At 36.4% G+C, this 24,922-nt stretch overlaps 1 protein-coding gene across 4 annotated transcripts; it reads right to left on the reverse strand.

Moving 5' to 3' along the window:
- Positions 1 to 3,564: 3,564 nt before the first annotated feature.
- Positions 3,565 to 18,298, reverse strand: LOC126849306 (unconventional myosin-IXAa-like). 4 transcript variants are annotated; one of them, XM_050591006.1, is made up of 15 exons: positions 17,503 to 18,298; positions 15,416 to 16,382; positions 15,026 to 15,330; positions 14,309 to 14,926; positions 13,939 to 14,237; positions 13,616 to 13,875; positions 13,223 to 13,530; positions 12,811 to 13,148; positions 12,650 to 12,710; positions 11,293 to 11,625; positions 9,421 to 10,338; positions 9,262 to 9,345; positions 6,953 to 9,198; positions 5,853 to 6,863; positions 3,565 to 5,626 (listed from the first exon to the last, which is right to left on the reverse strand). In XM_050591006.1, exons 3-15 carry the CDS (start codon positions 15,319 to 15,321, stop codon positions 5,529 to 5,531), a joined length of 6,870 nt encoding a protein of 2,289 aa, XP_050446963.1. In that variant the 5' UTR covers positions 15,322 to 15,330; positions 15,416 to 16,382; positions 17,503 to 18,298; the 3' UTR covers positions 3,565 to 5,528. The 4 variants fall into 4 exon arrangements, with proteins under 4 accessions (XP_050446963.1, XP_050446962.1, XP_050446964.1 ...); XM_050591005.1 differs by having other exon boundaries at positions 15,416 to 16,386; XM_050591007.1 differs by lacking the exon at positions 11,293 to 11,625 and adding an exon at positions 12,219 to 12,266 and having other exon boundaries at positions 15,416 to 16,386.
- Positions 18,299 to 24,922: the final 6,624 nt, after the last annotated feature.

The following is a 24,922-nucleotide window of genomic DNA, read 5'->3' on the forward strand; positions in this document are numbered from 1 at the left end:
AAAGAAGAGATAAGTGTCATGCTTCGTAAACCGCCTCTATTGTTCTCGTCGGGGTTCCCATCGAATCGCTTCCCGCCCTCGATCCATTTCACGGTATCTCGCCCGCGGTGATTCTCAGTTATTAGGGTGCGAACGCGCGATCGAACGTAGTAAAAAAAAAAAAAGCAAACGAAAGGTGGATTAGAAGAGAGAGTGAGGGAGAGTGCGAAGAGTTGCGCGAATTGCGCGAGGACAGGAAAATCGGTACCAATTCTGGCTCTATCTTCGATAGATCGCTGAAAGTTCGATCGGTTTATTACGCGTGAAATCTGATCTTCGAGTTATGGCGCTTTGCAATCGCTAAAAGTGAAGAAAGGAATATAGGGTGAAAATCGCGAGAGAATGAACGAGAGGACGGAGAAAGAAAAAAAATTTATTTCAATTCTGACACGAATCCAAGAGATGTATTTCACTCTCTCTCTCTCTCTCTCTCTCTCTCTTGCTTTCCACACGTTTTGTATCTTACGTGTATCTTTCTCGGGATTGTTTCGCAGCTATATGAGTAAAAGTTTATAATCTCCATCGTTCACGTCATTCGCGACATTCCTTGATCAAGCAGGCCGTTGGCGCACCTAATTTCCGTCGATCGTTTCTGAAAATGCTTACGATATGCACACAATGCAACACACGCATCCATGCATACACACACACACACACACACACATGCACATATATTTTTTGTATATATATATATATACAATTTTGTATATATATATAATATGTATATATATATTTATATATGTATATATTTATATCTTTTTTATATGCATTATTCACGGTACGATATATATCTCTCATGCATACACACTCGAAGAAAAATAAATGGTATGTATACATATTTTATTTGAAGAGGAGTGCGTAGATTTTATTTTACGAGCGAGTCGTATTTTCTTAACGGAAATTAAAATCCGTGTTCTAATCTAAGCACCCAATATTAAAAAAAAATTTACAAACGATTATAAACAAATAATTATAATGCGCGCGATAAAATTTCCGCTAAAAAAGACTCGTTCGTTAATAAGATTAGAGTACTGCCGCTGATATACACCTTTCTGGGTACACTGTGCTACACATACATATTTAAATATAATAAGTAGGATGTCTAATATCTCGCCGCTAATATCTCGACTCTAAATAATTTTAATTTACTCATATACAATATGTATACATAGTATATACGTTTTAATAAAAAATATTTTGGTAAACATATTAAAATAAAATAAATCTTTTATAAATGCAAAATACAAGATACAAAAAATATATAAATTTTTCAATATAGAAGAAAAAATATATATTTTCCAATATAAAACATTCATGATATCCATGATTCGGAAGAGATTGACAGACGTCCTACTTATCGCCATTTCTTAAATTTACGCCAAGATACAAACGGGAAGAGCATTAATATCGCGACATTTTAATAATTACCGAAAAGTATATTTCTCTCCGATTACCTCTCTTATACTGAATTTGATTTTTTTGTTTTTTTGTTTTTAAGAAACCTGCACTCATTAACGATCATAGAGCGAGATTTAGAGCGCGAAAATATATAATCTTCATCTCGCCTAGAGGAGGATCGGCGCGGTTTTTCGCGTCGGTGAATGGGAATCGGACACAAATCGAACACACACGCATCGCGGCCACACGCACATAACACTCGTGTTATACACACACAGCAGCGAGCGTATTTTACCCTTATATTTGTAATAAGCGTATTTTAAAAATTCGGCCAAGTAGTGCAACACCGATCTCGTTCATGATTCGTGGCATGATACGCGCTCGCTGCTATCTCGATTCCCGAGACGCGGATCGATTGTAACGAGCTGCTTCATCGATACGTATAATTCGTGCGACGAAGCATTCCGCAAAGTAGCGCAGATCAAGAGAGAGGACAAGCATGTAGCAGAGAGAGGAAAACGAGAATCACCGTCGTCGTTGCAGCAGCTGCGAGATATCCGGAATTGCGACTTTCTTTGCGGAACAATATTGTCATGAAGAGTTGTTACGCGTTTTGCGATATTATAACTGATTTTCTCTATGTACACCTTTTATATCTTTATATAGACAGGATAGTTACGCGGTCGCGAGAATCTCGAACGGGGATTCGCGGAGGGGAGTATATTTGATTCAGGCTCTTAATTATAATTATACCTTTAATTAGACACGCTGTGGAAACCTCAATCGTCCTCTGCGGAGAGAGGCACGGATTTATTGCAGAGTTTTATTATTCGAATGGCCATTCGAGATTTTCGCTCCGTCTAATAAGGGACGTCTCGAGAGGAAAATCTTCTTTTGCGATCTCAGTGTCGCGATTTGGCTCAGTTCTCGCACTTTTCGTACTAGCGAGCCATCGAAGCACCTTCCACAATAAGAAAAGCGTATGTGTTTGTGTAGATGATACTTTACACGTACAACGATAATTATTCACTTTTTATCTTATGTCTAAGCCAGTTCTGTCGCTGAAGAGTATAATTCGATTTATAATATCTATTATTATAACCGTTGTGTGTGTGTGTGTGCGACTTCTATCCCCCTCCCCCTCTCGATTAAAATTGTCGAAGAATATAGATTATTCGATTATTACCCATATGACAGATAAGAGATAAATCAATAATCCGAAATATCTCACTGTCGTAACAACGGACTAGCCCAAAATGGAGAGAAATCAATCTTTAATTCAACCGCATGTGTCGCAGAACATTTCAACGAAATAACAAACGAATGCATAAAAAGGATTCTCTTAACATACCGTATATCGGATAACACATCCCCATGATTATAATATACGAACGGAGAACGACACACACTGGAACTCGCATTCGGTAGACGTAACGAAAATATATATATATATATATATATATTTTTTTTTTCTAGCGTATATATATATATATAAATACATATGAAATTTTTTCTTCCGTTAAAGATCATTCCGCTTCGCCCGAAGTCATTGTGCACGTTTGTGCACCGCGATGTCATGGCTTTAGATGAGAGAAAGGTAACGTTACATTTAATATAACACTACAGCTTATCCATAGACATAAAATGAAAACGATTTCATAACGATTCATCTTTAGTTACCTCTCGTAAAACTTATCGATTGTAAAAAGGCAATTTAAAGTCGTCTCGTTTCTCGAGTCCGTCCTCTAAAACGATCAAAGATCGAGATTTAACGTGACGATAATCGCTTGGACAATTCATCATCGCCGAGTCGATTATTCCTAATACGAATGTAAACGCGGAAGCGGGTCTCTTTGTGAGTTGAGAGAAAGAAAAATTCTGGAAGTACAAACAAGATTTTTCTTTTCTATTTTTCTAATTATTCGATTTAATCCTAAAAGTTATCCAGATAAAAGTCGCGTGTGGCCCAATATTCAGAGACGGGATTTAATTGAATGGAAAGATGAAGTTTTTTTACATCGTCATCGATTACCGATACACAAAACTTAAAATATTCACTTGCTGCGCAAACGTACCTATCGATCTACTCGAGAGAGAATGAAAATATAAAAATTCCATTCTTTATACATACATATATATATATATATATATATATATATATATATATAAAGTATATGTAAAGGCAATTAAAAATATAGGACGCTTCACAGTATTAAAAAAAAATAGATAATGTACGCGAAGTAAAAAATGTGGAACTGACGTAAATATAAGAATGAAAAAATAATTGCGTACGAGTCTTTGGTGATTGGACGCAACAGAATGTATGATGCATGTGATCCAGTAACGTGATACATCAGAAATAACGAATTAAAAAAAAATCTATATAGGTCACCTTTCAAGCCCGTAATAATAAATTCACCATCCCCCGTATTCGTCGTAGCAAAAATATCGTTATATTCGGTTGCTAATTCTGTAGCCAGAAAAAAAAATAAAAGAAAGGATTCGCTTTACTGATTCCTCTTCCTTTCCTTCCAGCATCATCATCAAGCGTAACTATTAATTCGAAGGAGAATTCAATTAAGTCCGCGATACGTAAGTGGAGACCTGATCTGATTATCTTTATTGGATAGAGACTTCTATTACGGGAGATCGAAATCTCTTTCACCCCTTTCCTTTCACATTGTCAATTTTCCCGGATCGTCAGGTTATCGCGTATAGGAATTTACGAATGGGCGGAGGGAACAGTGAGGCAAAATTGTGAAAAGAAATTGTTGAAATTTAAAACGCACTGAATAATATATATGGATTAAAAAGTAATTAAAAGAAAAGAAGTGCAATAAATCCCGAACAGAAAAGTTTGATTAGTCTCGCGCGCGAATTTGTCTATGTACATAAGTTCTGTACGTAATGTGTATGTGTTTATATGTATATGTGTGCGTACTTATGCGCACGTACTTTCAGGCGCCTCGATGATATGCGTCTAAGCGTGAGGAAAAAGAGTACGTTAAGTAAAAATCGATCCAAAGAACACTAAGACCCGGTAGAGACCCGATATACAACGTGTGTGATACCTCTACAACAAATATCGACAGTAGAAATATAATCTTGCGTTAAACGTTTCTAAATTTAACAATAATAACAGATTATTACGAAATTGTTATATTGCATAATATATGTACAAACTATGTTTTGGTTTCCTCTTTCTCTCTCTTGGTCGTCCCTCAAATTCCTGCGTCTAAACCTAACGCTTTAAGTCGACTATCGTCGTCGGGAGACATCATCAATGAAATACATACAATAAAAACATTTCGCAGGAATTTAAGGCAGTCGGTTATCGATTCTACTCGAACGTGACAAGTAGATCCTTTGGGAAGAGATAGTTTTCATGTTGCAGATCTACTAATGCTAAACGAATATAATTCTAAAGGAATAGCGCATCTACATACAATATGTTAGAAAAATTCTCCGTAAAAAGATTTTTTACTGAGAATTCGCAACTTGGTGCAACAATAAATTACATTTTTATGAACGTAAATTTGTAAAACGAATAATTCAATATGATCCCCTCATCATTTTGACAAGCGGAATTTCTTAAAATATATATAAGAGCGATACGTTTTCCTCTTAATACTTTCTAAGTTCTGTGTTTTCTTATATTTAAAATGTGTAAAGCGGCACGTCGAATAACACTTCTTTTAGAATCTATAGACGAACGAAATGTTGCGCTTAAATACTTTGACAGTCTTCAAAGACAGGAATGCATTGCGAATAAAATTATGTGGCGAAATTAAAACTTGTGCAGTGCTCCTATCACATATTGTATGAAATAGTTTTAGACATCTCTACTGACGTTTCGACAAAAGAATGGAGTTATTTCAGTCGTACAGTTAAACTTTTTTTTTAGTCAACAAATTACGAGCTATCTAAAATTGCATTTACTAATGAGTCTCAAAATATTAATGATTCGCTGATGAAATCAGCAATTATTTAAAGTCGTTGATTCCCCGTCCTAATACAACATCTCGCATCATCTGTCGGATTATTATAGCCATTTAAAATGCACGTTAACGTTATTCGCGGATGTTATTCCATTATACCATTACCATGTCGTCATCCATATTGATAATTGTTGGAAACGAATTGTCTGCCGAACTTTGCCTTTGAACGGGCTTCTTCCTTACAAGTCCGTCTGTGATTGATAAAAATTAAAGATCTTACTTAAACCTATAAAACTATCTATATCTATGCTTAGTCACTTTTCATCATTTAATGATAAGAAAAAATCTTTTGTTTCATATAAAAGCTCATATCTCCAGTGAAACTGATTAAAGAATCTTTGCTAAAATAAATAGCTTTATTGGAGAAATAGTCTGCCCAAAGCATTTAATTACAATCAATTATTGAAAAGTACTTACCAGTAGAAGGCGGAAGAAGATCATCGAGAGATCCATCGTCCAGTTCCGTGGCTGACAAGAGGAGATCATCGTCTGAAGAAGCTCTCGTTAGACTGGGTAGAGTAGACGTCAAAAGAGCCTTTTCTTTTTGAATCTCCTGTATATGATCGACGAGTAATGCTTCTTCTTCGTCTCCTCGATCTCTGTCACGATCCATCGTACTTGCCCGTCCCGCAGCGCTTGGAACAACCGCATTTAACTCTTCCGGACTAAAGATTTTAGACGATCGTAGACTGGAGAGTCGATGAGTTGCCGTGTGACAGGCAGACTCGAGAGTATTTATATCTGCCAACGTCGCTCTAACAACTCTCAACTTTTCTTGTACGATCGTCTCAACGCAACGCGTCTGTCTGCCCACGTCTTGAAGAGAGTCCTGCGCGGGCAACGTTCTGTTCGTTCTGAGAATGCACGGCGCAAAAACGATAGCCAGAGCCGATGGTGACATTCTGTTGTCCACCTCGTGTCGCGCCACTCGCGCCAAATGGACAATCAAGCGTTCCATCAGATCGTAATTGGGTTTCGGTAATTTTTTCAATATGGCGAAAAGCGTGCTGATTCGATCGTGCGGATCCGTCAAATTCGCTGCGTGCAAGAAGTCGTCATAATATTCATAGGTCAACAGCGGTTCCGGCATGTCTCTGAAGAAGCTCTTCAGCACCGCCGCTAGTACGTGCACTTGATAATTCTCAAAGTCTACCTTTTCCAAATCACCTTCGTCCATCTTCATCTTGAGCTCTCTCACCTTAGAACTGACGCCGCTTTTCCGGTATATTCCCTCCGTGTACAGACCATGCATCTCGATAGTCGTGATCAATCGATCCACTACGAGCGGTACCTTGCCATCACCGCAGTCTAATTTGTGAAGCGGTACACCGAATACCTTGCGGGAATTGACTTCGAGCAATGAACCGTCCTTGCCGCATTCCGAGGTTGCCTTCGTATAACACTTTTTGTGACACGTCAATTTGCAATCTAAAATAGATATTTATTACAATTATGATTATATAATATTTAAAAAAAAAAAAAAAAAACTGACTTTGTTATATGATTGAAATGCTTACTTTGACAAACAAGTCCTCGCTCGATGGGCCACATGAAGAAAGAGGTACAGACTTCGCAAGCGGTGGGTATGTTGATGATAGTCAATTGGAACATATGATTGCCGTGTCGGATAGGTTCTTCCTGTTTTCGTTTCTTCTCTTTTTTCCGTTTGCTCTTACTCTGCTTTTCGAGAGCTTCGGTTTTAACGATCGTCATGAATTCATTCATAAAGCCTCTGAACGCGTTCACGCCCATTGTTACAGGAAAATCTTCTCTTGTGTTCTCCTGCTTGCAGACAGTCTCCATAACATGAAGAAAGTTAGTAATCAAATCGGTATACTTAATATTGCCTTCTACGCCTTGTTGTATAGCAACGCTGTACGTAATAACCAAATCATCCTTAAATTTCCTAAGAGCCTGCTTGAAAACGCGATCCACTTCGCTCGGTTTCCGTCCCTCCTCTTGACCCTCCATTATATAGATTTTTTTGGTAATAAAATCTTGCATTAGCGCTAACTCCTTGGCGTCGGAAATGATCTTGTCCGTGCTATCGGAAAAAGCCGAAGTGCCTGTTAAACTAAATTTGGACGCGACTGTCTGTTTTGTAGTATCGTACGGTGTGCGTGGTGGTTTTCTGTTTTTCCGTCTACTCGGCGTGTTGGCCAATATGCACGGCATTCTCAGCACTCCGCCGTTTTGGATACACTTGACGTGATAGAGCTGTTTGCAGTCAACACATTTATAGCCTTGTGTCACAAACGCGTCCATTTTCTCGTGACAACATACGCAAACGTCATCTTTTGCGAACCTCGCCACTTTTCGGAAACGATGACCAGCCAAAGTAAACAGATTATTACCTTTCCACTCGAGAAGATTCATGCCAGGAGCGAGTTTCAAATCATTCGGACTAGTATCCACTACCATCTTATCTTCGCTTAGACCCGAAATCTTCGTAGCTGGATCCGAATTTCTTCTTCGTAGTTCAAAAGTCGTAATCGCATTGGATCTCATGCGTTTACCAGGTTGTTGTCCCTTATACGTGGCTTCGTTCTTGTTTACGGGCCAGTCTGTGACGGATCGAGGAGTAGTTTCGTGCGGATAATCTTTGCGAGACCATACGTTCGTCGTTTTATTTAAATCGCTCTCCTTGATCGTTCCGAGGAGTAGATTTCGCGTTTCCGCATTTGTTTCAACTACGCTCTCGCCCATAGATCGACACTGAACTTCTCTCGTGGGTCTGTTTCGTCTAGCGCTTCTCACCGGCACATCTGGTTCATATTTCTCCTTCGATCGTGAGTTTTTTTCCTTCGGGGGCGATCTTCTCAATAAAGTGCTCTTTAAAGTGCTGTCGTCGTTAACACCCACGATTTTCGTCGTAGTATCTCCCTCCGAGTTTTGTCGCCGTAAGTAGGCGAGATCTTTGATATTTTTAGCAGATCCATGCGTTTGATCTCGTTTCGTCGGAGATATTGGAATATTCTCTATTCGTTCGTCAGGTACACTATTGTCGCTAAGTCTACGCTGTTGTTTACCGCTCGTCAAACTTTCTATCTGAACAAAGCGATCGCTTGCATCGAGTTTGACGTTATAATTTGCCGCTTCGTGAGGCTTATCTTGTCGAACCTGTTCGAAAACGCTATCGGTCACATTCTTGTAACGAGAAACGTTCGGAGAACGTGTAACGGTCGCTTTTTGCGGTACCGACATAAAGTAATCGCTGTACGCGGGCGAGAAATCTGTTCTACGATGCCAAATGTCCGGATTCGGATTCGGATGCGTCAGATTTACATTAACGGAGTGATACTTTGTATCGCGCGAGCTTGTAAATGGCGGACTTGTGTTGAAAACAGGCGGGGCACTTTGCACAGCGCTCGGTGTTTCGCTTTCGGTCTCACCGTCACTATATCCCGTCGAGGAACTATCAGTTCTTCTGCTCACCGAAGACAACCGACTCGACGCGTTCGTTAGATTAACATTCGATGTGACTATCGGCGAATGATCACCGCGTTTCGTCCTCGTGCTCGGCACGGGTTTCGAACCGGAATTGTCTTGCGATTCAGTACTATTCACACTGGCTTGAGATTCGTAACTCCTCAGACTTGTCAAGCTCTCGAGGCTACTCTTGCGCTCCGCAATCTCGTCGAAATGATACGTTTCTGTATTTCTCAACGTTGCGTCATGCAAAATCCGTTTGTTCGGCGTGAGTTTACGTTTGGAATATGAGACGTTTGTATCTATGGCGTTGTCCCGATGTGCGTTATCGCATCTGAAAAAAGATCCATAACATTCGTAGAGGCTCTAATTGTAAAATTTGAATTTTAATATTTACCTTGCTAGCGTGAGCCGATTCTGAGATTCTATTTTTCGAGGCGATTCGCCATATTCCGTCAGACTTCGATCTTCCGTGAATAATCTGTGTAAATGTTAAAAATAAAATAATACAAAGTTATAAATATCATATATAAAATATGTATAAAATATTACTTACTCTTCGCTATTTCGATCTTTGGCGCATATTTTTTCATATAGAAACTCTTTGTATTCTTGAATTTCCTTGACTTCCTGAATTTTATCCAATAATGATTTTTTTCGTTTCTTCAATTCATTAAATTTCTTTCTGGCGTTATTGCCTCTGACATATGCTTGAAAGGTAATTACACACGATTTCAGCTTTTTAAACCAGCTATGTTGTTTGTATACCCTCCAGGCAGTTTGTATATGTAATGCAGCTTCGGTTCTTGCACGAAGGACCTGAGCTAATCGTTGTGCAGTGACCATTCTCCAAAAAGATTGTATTTGCACAATGGCATTTTTCAATCTGAGGAATTTTCTCCTTTCCAGACAAGCGCGGAACCATTTCTGTATAGTAGTAATGCTTGTTATAATCTGTTGATGTAGCTCGATGTCCAGTTTGATCTTTTCTGATTCTCTGAGGAAGACTTTGGTGGTACCCAGCTGATAATTATCTCTGTTGAGATTGAGAGTCAATAGAAAATCCCTCACGTCTGATTGCGAGCTTAGGAGACCCTTGGGAAGCAACATCCGATAGAGCTGTATAAATTCCTCGTACGTTAATCGCACATTGAAACCAGCTTGTCTTATTCTGACAGTTTCCAGCATTCCTGTATATCGCAGTTGCCGTTGCACCGTTTCTTCATCAAATTCATTCGGTACTTTATTAGCGTTGCTCTTAATACATCTGATAAAGAAAGGATTAGCTTGATTCAAAGTATCCATCAGACTGTGCAAACTCTGTTGAAATTGCGCGGAAACTGTCATGGGCTGCTTTCTGGCTTTTCCAGGTCCAGTGCCATAACTTTGAGTTCTACCAGCGAGTGTTTTCACAGTTTGCAGATTTTTCAGACCTTTTTTGCCGCGTTCCCTCGGTCGAAATGATTTATTTTTCCTGAAAATGTTTCCATGCTAAGATTTACAATATTGATATTATACAATGTACATTTCTCCTCCTGTTACTTCATCTCATATCATTTTTATTTTTATATATACTACAGTGTGAAACAATATATTTTATAATCAACATGTATACAGGAGAAGAAATTATACTTTAATTATATTCTATTATAAGTAAATAGTGCCTTATGTGTTGAAAAAATATGTTTATCTAACATAAAATGTAAAATATAAAAGATAATAGAAGAAAATTAGCAAAGTGTAATAGAATAAAATATAATAGAATAAAATATAATAGAATAAAGTATATAGTTGTATAATAAACCTAAATGTAACATATATTAAAAAATATCTGATATAAATATTATGATAACAGACAATATAAATAAAATATTAGTACAAATGTAATAAAAGTAATGAAATGTAGGATAGAATTATATCATATTTAATTCATGATCACAAAATTACTTCAATGTTCTATGTCACATTGAAAGTGCGATAAAAATTATCTATGATTATAATAGTGTAGCTACAACACAAGTACTCTAAACAAAATTTTTTTTAAAGATTGTTATTTTTTAAAGAAAATATTACAAAACACTCAGCATGCAGCAGTCATCATTAAATAATATAGTGAGAACAACTGCAAGATTGATGAGCTAGATTCTAATGACAAATGATTTTATGATGATGCAACAATGTTTTTTAATCATCAAAAGAGATGCAGTGCGCGCGCGTTGAGGAATCAAGATAAATTGATAAAGCCACATTGGTATGGTTTAACATATCAATGATCTACAAGAATGAGCTGTTACCTACAAAAGGAAACCCATCACCAACTCGAGAATTGCTATAGAGCGCATACTAATCTTGGCTTGTATAGTAGTATAATTTTCCATAACTTAAATTACATTATTAATCGAGTATCAAGTAGATACATTTTACATACATGACGATTTGATTAGCGCGTTCCATGACATTTGCTTCGTCTTTTGGAAGCACCCTCTCTAGTGGTGTGTGAGTATCTCGTCTGAATTTATTATTACTAAGAGGCTGGTCTTCCCTGCCTCGTATTATATAACCACCTTTGGCCGATGTAACGTTTGATGGGTATTGCGTCTGATTAATGTTTCTAAATTGCGGCCACGATAGGCGATTGTTGTTTATATTGTCGTTGTTTTCGATTTGTATAGAAGATAATGTAGCAGAAGGAGTAGTGGTCGGTGGTAAACATACACTGCGTTGCTTCTGATAACTTGATGGACGAGTATGTTTGTGTGAACTGAAAAATTCTCTAGTCCTTAATTACTTAATCGAGAAATTGACAATATTTCTTAGGATTAATTTATTATTTTTTTGGGTTTTTTTTTCAGCTGTTTCTCTACCGAGCTTTAGGTGTGATGTCTTCAAGAAATATCTCATTAATTGATGAACGATTTAAATATAAAAAATATGAAAAATAAGAAAACATGATTGATATGAACTGTATAAAAGAAAACTCAGCGCAAAACAGTTTTGCGCTATGAATCATGCCCAAGTACAATAGCAAGAAGAACATTATAAAATGGTAGAATGTAATGGCGAATGTCATGAAAATTGCATAATCATGTTTGAAAGTTGCAGCTAATAATACAAGAGGTGCAAACATAAAATTAAATAAAACCTGTAGACAGAGAAAAAGAATTGGAGCAAAAATATATGGATTTACAAATTTATTCAATTTATATAAATACTTTATGCTTGTTAAATTATTTTTTTGAATTTGTTCTTAATATATAATATATATAATTTGTGTTGTAAATCCATAGAATGTATTAACAAAATATATAATATTTGCCAACAATTACATATACAGTGGATCGAAAGACCACTTACGCAATTCGGTTAATAGTTAGATTGACGGCCGACAATGTCACAAGATGGCTACAAAAGGACAAAAGACACATGGCCAATATAAATGTAATCAAGATTTATCTTACTGTATATATATATATATATATATATATATATATATATATATATATAACATCAAAAATTTATCAGCGTGTTGCACATATTAATACACAATGTAGATTCATACGCCATTCATATGTAGATGAGACCATATACAGATCAAACATATTCAAGAAACAAGCGCAAAAACATCAGCACTTTCTTCTTACAATTGTCAATGTAATACTAATATATATCTTGCTCTATTATAAATTACAAGTGGAAGCGTTTGATACTGTCTTTCATTACCGTTCATATATGCATATAGAAATATTCCATTTCATTAAAGATATTATAAAAAGTATGAACGTTACCTTATCAAATTCTCATTTGGTGTCCTGTATCTGTTTTGTACAGATGTCTTGTTTCCATCAACTAAAAAAAAAAAAAATATATATATATATAGATTTATTTTTATTATTTTTTTTATTCGATGCATTAATGTTTAAATGACATATTGTAGTTCAATACATACCTCTACCATGCCTGTGCGCTCGACCGGCTTCTTGAAATGCAAAGTGAGCGCGAAAGAAAGCCCGCAATATGGCCCATCTGAATACGGCGACGGGATCAGCGCCAACTAATTCCCGCACAAAGGCGAGGGAGGAATTTTTTAGTACTCCAACTACACCATCAGGTCGCATCAGATCTAAATTCTTTTCTCTCATATTGGCAGCTTGATACTTGACTGCACCAGCATAATGGCGTACAACGAATGCGGCTTCTCGTCGCTGCGGCGCCTCGTAGAACTGATTATCTTTATGCACACTGTTGAATTTCTGCAGCAACGTTTCGTTTGTTGCACCAGGAAAACTGCAAAACAAAGTCAGATATTTTAAATCATATTGCCACAAGTTTGTAGAATATATTGAAACAACAATACTCACTTGCATTGATCATCAAGGAGACACAAGAGACCGTTCGGTTTTCCTTCAATGAGATTGAGACATCCAGAGTTGTCACTATACCCTATATCTGTCCATCTAATCCCTTGTTTTCTATATTCTCGTTGCTCGTATTGGAAAACATGTTGATTAAAGTAATGTTGTAATTGTTCATTTGCATAATTGATACATAATTGTTCAAAACTATTGCACGTCTTGAAATCTTCAAAACCAAATATATCTAATACACCTATACTATTGCCTTGATGATCTCTAAGGGTGTCCTTTTTAGAAAGCAATGCATGATTCACCTGATCCAGATAATACCAATTATTTTATATGTTATGCTGTTAACGATAACATTAACTTTTGCAGATAGAAGCAAATCTTTATTACCTGTAGCACAATCCAATCAAATAAAGCTCCATATAAGCACTTTGCCATAGCATCGCGTGCCGCAATCGCTTCGGGAAGTCTGTAATTAATAACTAAAGTTTCGCCAGAAGCTCTTGCGCGTTTAGCGGTAAGTGCAGCCAAAAGAGTTTCTTGTTTTACTCTAAGAAGCTCTGATATCAGTGCAACTACTTCCGGATTTTTAACGCCTACAGCCTCATCATGATGATGGTACGATTTCCTTGGTTGAAACTCAACATTACCTAAATTGCGAATTTTTAGTTACTTCATTCAGAAACGCGCATATGATACAATTCGATAATCACCTAACAAAAGGACCGCCGACAGAACTGCGAAGAGCCGCCTTTGCTTCTCCGCTGTAAAGCCTACCATTTCCATAGATTGTTTCAATCTCGAAAACTCATGCCGTTCGTCGATATTTTCCAATCCGTAGCAGCCGCTTTTATTTAAGTAATTATACCGATCACAGCTCTCCAAGTGTAACAGTTGTTTCTCTTGTTCGTTCGCGCCAGCCAACAGATAATAAAACACATGATAATTCCTTTCGTTTCGGCCTTGAGAGACAATCCTAGATTTTTCCAGGAGGTATTTCTGAACCACAGCACTGTTAAATAAGCATTTAAAAAGTTATTCTTTTCCTTATATATTAGTGTGCATTATTATTGCAGAACATACCCATGGACCATTCCATTTTCCTTGTAATTTACTTGGATAAACTTGCCAAAGCGACTGCTATTGTTATTATGTGCCGTTTTTGCATTACCAAATGCTTCCAAAACAGGCCCAGCGCTCAGTATTGTTTGTTCCACTCCACTGCCATGTGAACCCTTTTGACTAAGTGCTGTCAAATGGTGCAAAAGAAAATTCGTCGATTCTGTTTTACCAGAACCGCTTTCTCCACTAATAACAATACATTGATTCTTCTTTTCCTTAAGCATACAATGATAAGCTGCATCGGCTATGGCAAATATATGTGGAGGTATATCTGGACCCAATCTTCTGTTTTGATATAATTTTACATATTTCGGATTATAGATAGGATAAAATTTGAATGGATTCAAGGCAATCAGTATGCTGCCAACATAGGTATATATATTGCCAGCCAAAAACCTAGCCCTCAGATTATCCAACAGCGTTTGTTCATTCAGATCTGGAAGCTGACACAGATCTGGATATTCCTTGTCGCGTGGTTGATAAAGGAATCTATTGAAATAGTCCTTTAGAAGTTGAGGATCCATAGGAAATCTACTGTCAGACCATAAATAGTCTGGTTGCTTTTTTCGTAAGTAAAATCTGAAAATTAAAAAAAATTATGTTTTAGTAAAGGAAATCTCTCGCCCCTTGAATTAAAAAATTAATAACAATTATTTCCACAAAATATATCTAACACACCTATAATATTCTTGCTGAGAATCATTTTTTGGCCATAATAACATGAGTGCCACAGGACACTCAGTGGGACCAAGTCTTCTTTCCTTACATTCCTGCCCAACAGAATTTCCTACCACTTCTGCTAATTCATAACTATTCGAAATAGAAGCATCGGAAACAAGTCCAAGCCTTTCAATAATACATTCCACTATCTCAGCTGATAAAGTCTGTTTTGTGGCTTTAATGGATAATGCTTCATATTCAGGGCTCCATTCACCCACAAATACTTGCACTACTCCAGATCCACTATTGTCCATCTTTTAACCCTAAGATAATAAAATTATAAAGATGTACAAGACATTTAATTTAATTTACATACACACATAAGATCACTAATAGAACAAAATATACCTTATATCAAAGAGGGTTAACAAGTATGTCCTCTATCATCCATACAATATCTCAAATATATCGTTTCTTCATCTTCTTGTTTATTTGTTATATACAACCACTGATTTAAATGTTTAGAATAATTATTATACATTTTGTTTTTTTTTTTCACAAATTTAATAAGATATAAGATAATAAGATATAATGTCAGGGATTATTTACACGCGTTAATTATATTATACTTTTGCTGTAATTTCGATTTAGTTTACTCTTGTCAAATACACTTGTCAATTGACATGATAGATTTCAAAAGTTAATCAATGTTTTAATTACACACACACATATAAATCATTTATAAAATTTTAAAAATAAATCTGACAAACTAAAAATATTTGCAGATATCTCTTCTGGTCATAAAACATATTAATAAGAAATTGTAAAGCCCTTCCAAATTATTCTCAAGTCTTTTTTAAGTCCATTAAAGAATAACATGACTCATAGAATAGAATAGAGTATTTTAATCGTGTTACAGTTAATAATTATTAAAGTAATAAAATATATAGAGTTATTAGAGAATTATTTTATTCTTTTTTTCTTTAAATTTATAGATTCAGTCAATTTTATAAGTCCTTGTTCCTGATTTGTTCATTAAGAGTTAGAGTATTTTTATTAATTGTAGAGTAGCTTGTTTCATTCGAATATCAAGTTTTTCATATAAACTGTCTACTTGGAACCTTTCTGACAGCCATTAAATTATTATCACAACATTCACTGAACAGGTGACAAGCGTGGGTATACTATTGTTGATAGGCAGTAACTTAGTTTCCTTGTTCTGACAAAAATCCAAGGTCTTCAGCAAATTAGGTTTTCTATTGTAAATATTCTTGTACCTCCTGAGTATTTCAGTATATTTATTGCAATAGTTTACAGTTATGGCTGTGTATCATTTCCATCTATTGCACAGTTTTTTCTAAGCTGGAAAAGTATCCTATCTGAAAAAAATGTACACAATGCATTAATGTAAAGAGGAGTGTAAAATTTGTGTAAAGAATATATGTGTGTAAGCATTTTTATAAAAGCTTTAAGTATTTAATATCATTTCATATATATAAAATCAATATATTAAAGTGCAGACATCCTAGATTTCAAGCATTTAGAACACAGAAATGCTTGAAATTTTAAATTAATATCCAAAGAATCAATCTTGATTTTAAACATGATATAGTCCATCTTAAGTTTGCGACTTAACAAGAATGGAACAGGTGGTGCATTGAATTTCTATTTTAAACAAGACTATTCATATCACATCAAGATCAAAATTGGATATTGAATTATATAGGAGAAAGGCAATTGTTAGAGCTACTATTAAGAGCACAAAGACAAATGAGAGAATGATTGAATATTTCAATCATTTTAATCCAAAAGCTGTCACACAATATCTACTGCTAGCAAAGAATTTCACTTTGGCACATCGGACGCGACGCATACACATATGCACGTGTCTCCTTGCAAAAAGATGATGCAGCCGAATTTAAAAATATCTTATTTCTACCCTGGACAATTCTCCGGCGAATTCGCGCACGTAAATAACCACTCTCTGTCGCGATGAGAAAAACACCGTCGCCCCAAGAATACAACATTCGGTTGCTGCGGTCCAGGGGCTCTCGTCAGATTGGCAACAGACTGTATGATTGCGAATACATACGTACACAAAGGAATGCTAAAAGCGGCATTTATATTTTTGCGAAATGCGATTGTTCGCTCTTCGTTTCGTTAGCGAGACGTTTGACGGCTGTGTGACATTCGAGAAAGGGATAATCGGTCGTGATAGATTGACGGGTCATGGACCATGCCACTAATCAGGGACGGCTGTAATCGTGACAAGCGAACGTCAACATGATAAACCGGGCTTAATGTCGCAGGAATTTCTCGAACGAAGCTAATCGCGACACACTCGACGACTCGCGCGCGCGATATCACCGCGAAAGAATGTATATCGCTGCGAGATTGCGAAGCAGGCGTGCATGCGTGCGTGCGTGCGTGCTCGCTCACTTGCGTGCTAGGGATCAGAGAATCGCTCGCGCTCACGGCCTTGCAATCCGTTTTACCTTCTTCGTCGATCGCGGGATCCACATCGCGATGCATCGTCCTCCGGGAACAGCGGGACACCACTTTGCGCGCACTCAAACATCATGCTGTCGTGGGCCAGGAGTTCGCCGCCGCGTGAAAATACTGCCGTTTGTCCTCGAGGCCCCGATCTCTCCTCTCTCTCTCTCTCTCTCTCTCTCTCTCTCTCTCTCTCTCTCTCTCTCTCTCTCTCTCTCCCCTTTCGCATCCGTTTCCCGAGCTTCACACACAGCTCGCGCGGATTCCTGTCGCTCACACTCGCTCGCCCGCTCTCTCTTTCTCTCTCTCTCTCTCCCTCTTTCTCTCGTTTTAAGAGCGCGGCGAAAATCGCGAGCCAACACCGAGGCGAACGACGATTGGTTCACTCGTCGATAACGCCGCACTATGTTAGCTTCGTGCCACCGTTTTCCTCGACCTCGGACGGTTCAACGGACACGACGGGCAGACGACAATATGTATCAGACACGCACACACGCACGCACACACGCACACACACACACACACACACGCGCGCGCGGATAATACGGGCGGATTGACACTTGGGTAAACATGCGTCGCGATCGGCACTGTTAGATGTAGAGATCGGAACGCGCGCACCGGCCTGGCCGCGACGCGCTCCAAATCGCGGCTAAATGTCTCTAATGCAACTACTCGCGCGGAAATTTCGCTCGGCCGCCGCGGAAATTGTCGTACGGTCACCGATAACACGGATGACGGGCCCTTGCCCAGGTTTATCGTCCTTCGTCTTCGCACGGGATCCTGCGTCCCGATACGTCCACCATTTCGATTTTTTCCATCACGTGGTACGCGCCGGCGGACGTCGATTGGTCGCGCGAGCGCGACGACGTGATCAGTCGCCGATGCGCCTCTGCCATTCGGACGACGATGTCTTTCTTTGGAGCCGTCTATCCGATGACACGGCGAAACCTTGTTCACGTTCGAATGATACCCGTCGTAGTCTGATTTTTATTTTGCACGCCGGTCAATTCATCATTCGTACAATCCGAGCGTAAAAATTGGTGCAATAAGTACTGCTCGGCGCGCACGTCATTATGTCAATGCGTAATTGTCATCGCATCGAATCACTCGGTCGCGATACGTCATGACGTCGTTATCGACTCGAAAGTATTCGTGACGCCAACGTCCTCTGTGCGCAGGCGCTTAACAAGGAGAAGATTCTCCCAATTACCGACAAACATTGATGCCGGATGCTGAGAGAGGGCGCGATCGGTCTGCGGTGATGGAGACGCGCGAAATAACGGTAGGAAGAGACAAGCGAATCTGGACGAAAAATATATAATTCGAATAATTGTCGTATTAAATAGTAACAAGCAATAGACGTGTATTATCATGAGAAATATGACAGTATGTTAATATATGTATATTATACATATAATGTCGTGAATATAAAATGTGATTACACAAGGCAGAAATATTGTCTCGGAGAGAATAAGCGGGTCAAATTTGAAATTCTCTCTTCGTCACGATCGATTTTTCATTATATATTTTTCCATCCGCGGAATATATCAAAAGATCTGCCGCTAAGACATCGCAGACTCCTGAAAAAGACGTTCGCATGCTTCTACCGGCGTAGTTAGCTCCACGAAAATAGATATTCGATAATACTCGAGCAAGCGCTTTCGCAATCTGAGAAATTAACTTCGACGAGAGCGCGCATATGGCGCCGGCTCATATCATGCCCGCGTTATTTTCCATTTGCTCCGTTTACGGCATTGAATTTCGACGGGCTCGTGCATTTTTTAAAAAGCAATCGGTCCGCGATAACCGATCAACTATAGCTTAAGAGAAATATCGACAAAAGGGAATTCACAGAGTGCTCGCGGAGCGCATATACATACATATACGATGTGCGAATTCTGAACGCGAATATATCTCGTTAATAATTCAGATAGAAAACGTAATCCTTTTGTCATCAAATTTTTCCATCACAGAATGTTGTCAAAATGATTACTATCTGGAAAATGCATCCCGCTACTTTCAACATGCATCGCAATTAATGTGCAGTTGCTAATTTAAAGAAGAAAGAGAGAGAGAGAGAAAGAAGGGCGTCAGAAACAATCAAATATACATCATTGATAATCAATTATTGCGACAGCGTATGTAATAACAGAGTGATGCATTTATGATCATTTCGAATTTACAACATGAATAACATATTAATATTAATACTCATTGAAAAGCACACGTGCGTTATTATATTCTCTCCTTGTAGATTATTTTATTTTATACCTGCGTATGTGTGATATCAGTTGTCTCGTTTGTTACAGTTTTTTCTCATATTTTTGACTTGTTTATTAGATAAAATCGGATTCGATAGTGCGTGGCAGAGGTGCAATTTAGCAGTGATCGATGACAAATGGATGTCATAACGTCGCGATTGCCTTCATCGTCGGGATAGGCATCTCGGAATATAGTAATGGAATGCTATACGTCTAGTATTAATGGTACATCTGTAACACGGAGAATTTCGAGGTATCGATGTTCTCTCGGTATCTGCATTAACGGAAGTAGCGTCGGCGTAGCTGATCAATACAGTTACAGCCACTGACACATTTTACAGCGGTCAATCGTTTGCATAAAAAGCGCATTGTTGCATTATTTACATATTTTCCGTAGAAAATGTCAATATCAATCACTTTAGACGCCTCTTTCTCTCTCTCTCTCTCTCTCTCTCTCTCTCTTTTTCTCTCTCTATTTTTCGTTTATATCTTGCCAAAACTTTTTCGGCCAGTTTTGGATCTGACAAGAGAACATATTCAAATGTGCTACGAATTTCTTGTTTAAATTGATATATTTATAGAGAATTGAAAAATGTAAGATTATACTTTTTTATAAATACTGATAAAGGATTTAAAAAGATAAAATATTTTTCTTTTTTTTTTAAATCTTCTCGGCGATTAACATTATTTTTTCTACGATAAATATTTATTTAACTATCATACTTTTTATTTTTTACAGATTTATATCAGTTTGAGATTTATATCAGTTAAAGTTTCAATGAGTTGAAAGCTTTTGAAATTATATACGATCGATTAACATACAAAAGATATCTGCATTTGCGCGAGGCACACTTTGAAGAATATCAAACATCTTTAAAAATATAATTGGGCCTTATAAGAGCTTTCAATTAACCGTTAATTTAATAACAGCATGCAGCCTCGGACGTAACGGATCCGTGACGTAAATCGGGTCGCGTATTATCGCGAAATAATTGTATCGATTTCGCGAAGTAGTCGGCTTCGACGATATCGGGAAAACGCATGAGCTAGTAAATGTCACGTATATAGCCGTCTGATAAATGTTTCGTATATACGTGCTGAGTTGTGACTACTCGAGCATACATATCGCGAATATCACACTCCGCGTTACATTTACACTCTACACGGTTTAGTTTTATGCATTGTACGCAGTCTCGAGTCTATCCTGACATCTCTCTTATTCACCACGTCTTTTCTTCTTCCGTCATTCTCTTTCACGACCGCGCGACCGGAATTGCGAGTCGACGATATTTGAAGCACGCCAGTCCGTAATCCACAAGTTGAAATGCTACCAAAGCGGATGCTGCTTTTTTTCTTATGAATAGTTAATCCTCGCACTTTTTCACGTAATGCCGTTTGTCCCTTTCGCGATTTCCTATATTGTATCGATCATAAATATATGAAGATAGAATTATTGCTATTTGACAAGCTCACAATTCAATCTCGAGTTGCATATCGACAATTGTGATTTACGACTGATGCTATCAAGTAGTACAATATTATCAAGAAGGAGCATGTAGACGTAATGAATGCCAAGAGGCCATAATTTTAGTAACAAAAATATTTGAATACTTCTCGAGAATATTTCTTACGCACGATGTAAAAAAGTAAAAAATGTGAATTTTGATACATTAGAGATATATATATATATATATATATATATATATATATACGAAAACTATAATCTTGGGCCACGTATGGTAATCATATAGATATATAGATTATATAGATATAAAATATTTGAGTCGGTAAAATGCATCGTGAATACAAATGACAGAAATGAAATGAATGACAATGTCTCGATATTTTGAAAACGTTCTTTTCCGACTCTTATTATTTGTGACGTAACAGCCATTGTTTGTATTCTCTCGTGGAATAAAAAGCTTATATCAATGTGTGACAATGGCGCGTGCCTTAATGTCTGAAGGGAACGTTCTACTATCGTGCGCGGTGCATCTCTTATTGATAACTATGGAGCATGAAAGACTATTTATAACCTGGTCCAATATGAAATCGCCCTACATCGAACTGACGTCGTTTCCTTCGACGAAATAGTTCAATCGAAATACACAACGGTCGATATCGTGCGACACGAATTTTTTCGTACTTGAAATCTGTTGATCATCAGCACAAGTTAATATAATCGATTCCAAATCATTAAAGCCAGGTTAATCGCTCGATAATCTACGCATCAAAATTGTATTTTATGCCTGAAATTGGCCTTAGAATAGTTTTGCACATATACAAGGGAATAATTCAATCAATCTTCTTTTTTCTTTTAATCTCTTGTGTATGTCTTTATGTTGTAAAATGTTTACAATATATATATATATATATATATATATATATATATATATATATATTTATATCCATAATTAAAAAAGTGAAAACCCGTGAAACGTGTTCAAGTTGAATTTCGAAATTTATATTGTTGCACTTTTTTCATCAATCCGATTGATGTCGATGACGTCGAGCAAACTTTATCGAATTTTGCATGTGACAAAATAACCGATACAGTAATGACAATTTCTTAAATATAAATAAAAACAATATGCTCTCAGTAATATTTATAAAAAAAATTCTCTTAAAATATGCCAGAAAATTATATATAAATTATATATAAAAATAAATAAATAAATATATATATATATATTTATTTATTTAAATATATATATTTATTTATTATATGTATTGTATATAAAATTCGTGAAAATATTTGATAAAAAAATATTTGACTTTTTGGTATATTTTATAATGTTTTATTATACAAGAGAATTTTTTATTATTTACTATGCATAAATTTAAATTTTCAAATATAAATTATAAGAAAAATATAAAAATTGGGAAAGAAGAGAGGAAATAATCACAAATTATAATTAACGTTAATCGCAGAATCGGGTAAATAACTTAACGAAAGGCTTTCTTGATACATTTATCAATTAATAAATAATTAATCTATAATTTAAAATACTTATATAATTTAATATTCTGCGTATATGTATACATCATAATATGTGAAATATTTCAGTAATGTATTATCAATAACAAGGTGTTCGGCCTTGGAGGCGTACAACGCTCTATTGTTTACATTTTACGGCCTTGTTATCATTCGCACGGTGACATTTGAATAGTGTTATAATAGTGGGAGACGCTACGTCACAAATTCCTTTTCTACGATACTTATTATCATTCACGTGACGACACTCGAACAGAAAACCAGTGATGCAAGGTGCTCCATCAAATTTCTTTTTCAGACGCGATCGCGTCAACTATCAAAAAATATTTTGATATAATTAATATGATTAATAATTTTATTTTTTACATACGTTAAATCATATGTTAATTATATCGTGATGACAAATTTCTAAGCGTGTATTTCGCGTAACTTATTTATTTAAATTTATTTAATTAAATTTTATTTTATTTATTCTAATAAAACACGTACTGAAAATAATGAAGAAATCCGAAATAATAAATTATCATTGCTATCTCTCTTTACCAGCAAAAACAATTTTTTAAATAATATTTAATTAAATAATTTAAATTTTAAATTAAATATTATGAAGGTAAATACCTTTTTTCCAGTACTTTATTGTTCTTCAACAACCTAAATATGATTCACATTGAAAGCGCGCAATTAAATACGCGAATCGCAGAATCGAATAATTAACTTAATGAAAGTCTTCATGATATACATCTATCAATTAATAAATAATTTAAAATACTTTAATAATTTAATATTCCGCGTCTACATATATGTCATAATATGTAAAATATTTCGGCAACATATTATCAATAAAAAAATGTTTGGTCCTGGTTAACGCGCTATTGTTTACATGTCATTACGGCTTTATTATCATTCGTATGCCGACACTTGAGCAGTAAAATAGTGCGAAACGCTTTGTATTGTCAAATTCTTCTAAGCGCGATCAATTGAAGCATAATTCGTTATGATTATAACAAAATTAACGATTAATTAATTTTTGATATACGACACAAAACTGTATCGCGATGATAAATCTATCTTATCAAAGTGTTGTACGTGCGATTATTCCGCGATCATGAGAATCGAGCAGTGTCTCGTGCATTTGACTAATCGAAATTAACTCTTCTATTACTAATCATAATTAACTATTTACTCATAAATATATATATAATTTATTTTTATATATATTTTATTTTTAAAACTCCTGAAATATTTAATTTAAAATATATAATAAAAAAATATTTAATTTTTCTGGCATATTTTATGATGTTCTATTATACGAGAAATTTTTTTTATATAAATATTATTTTATTAACACTTTATTTTTATTTATCTTTGACAAACTGTCATTACTGCATCGGTTATCGCCTTGCATGTAAAACTTGATAACATTTGCTCGACGTCATCGATCGCCAATCAGACTCACGAAAAAAGTGCAATAATATAAATCTAGAAATTCGAACCTTGAACGCGCTTCACGGGTTTTCATCATTTTTTTTATTATGATTGGCTGTTTGGCTACTTTTGATCTGAATAAAATATATCGAGGTTATCTCTTCTCGCTGGCTTTTTTCAATTCCTAAACTTGTAAACAAACTTATTTCACGTTTTTCTTATTTTGTACGACGCGACATTTACTTGCATATGAAAATCGCAAAGTGCGTGAGTTCCGATCCTTTTTTTCAGTAGTTTGAGTCAACGACGCGGTTTGCTGCTCGCGCGTCTCGCGCGAACGGGATTTACTACTTGCTAAGCCTCGGCGTAAAGCAACATAACTACTCGCTAACGCGACGCATCCACTACGTTGAGTTGTCGGCGTATATCGTAAAGTTTCCCCGGGAAAGTTTCACGAATCTATTACGCTGACGCAACACGAATCGTGCGTAAAATTAATTAAATTAATTAAATTAATTAAAGATCAAATATCTTTATTTGACAACGTCCAAAGTTCCTTATTATTTCAACGATACTGATTAGCCGATGGTGTAATCTTATTTAACGGCGGCGTTTACAGAGACTTTGACTACCAGTCGTTGCGTGTTCCTCGGCTCGTTCAACCCCGCATTTACGACTCTTTATCACGCTAACGAGAAAACAGTTTGCACATGCATCGTAATGAGAACCAATTTTCCATCT

This window comes from Cataglyphis hispanica, chromosome 4, assembly GCF_021464435.1.
Source record: "Cataglyphis hispanica isolate Lineage 1 chromosome 4, ULB_Chis1_1.0, whole genome shotgun sequence".
Taxonomy (NCBI): domain Eukaryota; kingdom Metazoa; phylum Arthropoda; class Insecta; order Hymenoptera; family Formicidae; genus Cataglyphis; species Cataglyphis hispanica.

Bases quoted from the DNA above. Each gene is read 5' to 3' on its own strand.
- LOC126849306 (XM_050591006.1), bottom strand. From the start codon at position 15,321: ATGGACAATAGTGGATCTGGAGTAGTGCAAGTATTTGTGGGTGAATGG. The intron at 13,531-13,615 runs GTAATAAAGATT...TATCTGGATCAG, and splicing joins TTGATTGGATTGTGCTACAG to GTGAATCATGCATTGCTTTC. The intron at 6,864-6,952 runs GTAAGCATTTCA...TATCTATTTTAG, and splicing joins GCGAGGACTTGTTTGTCAAA to ATTGCAAATTGACGTGTCAC.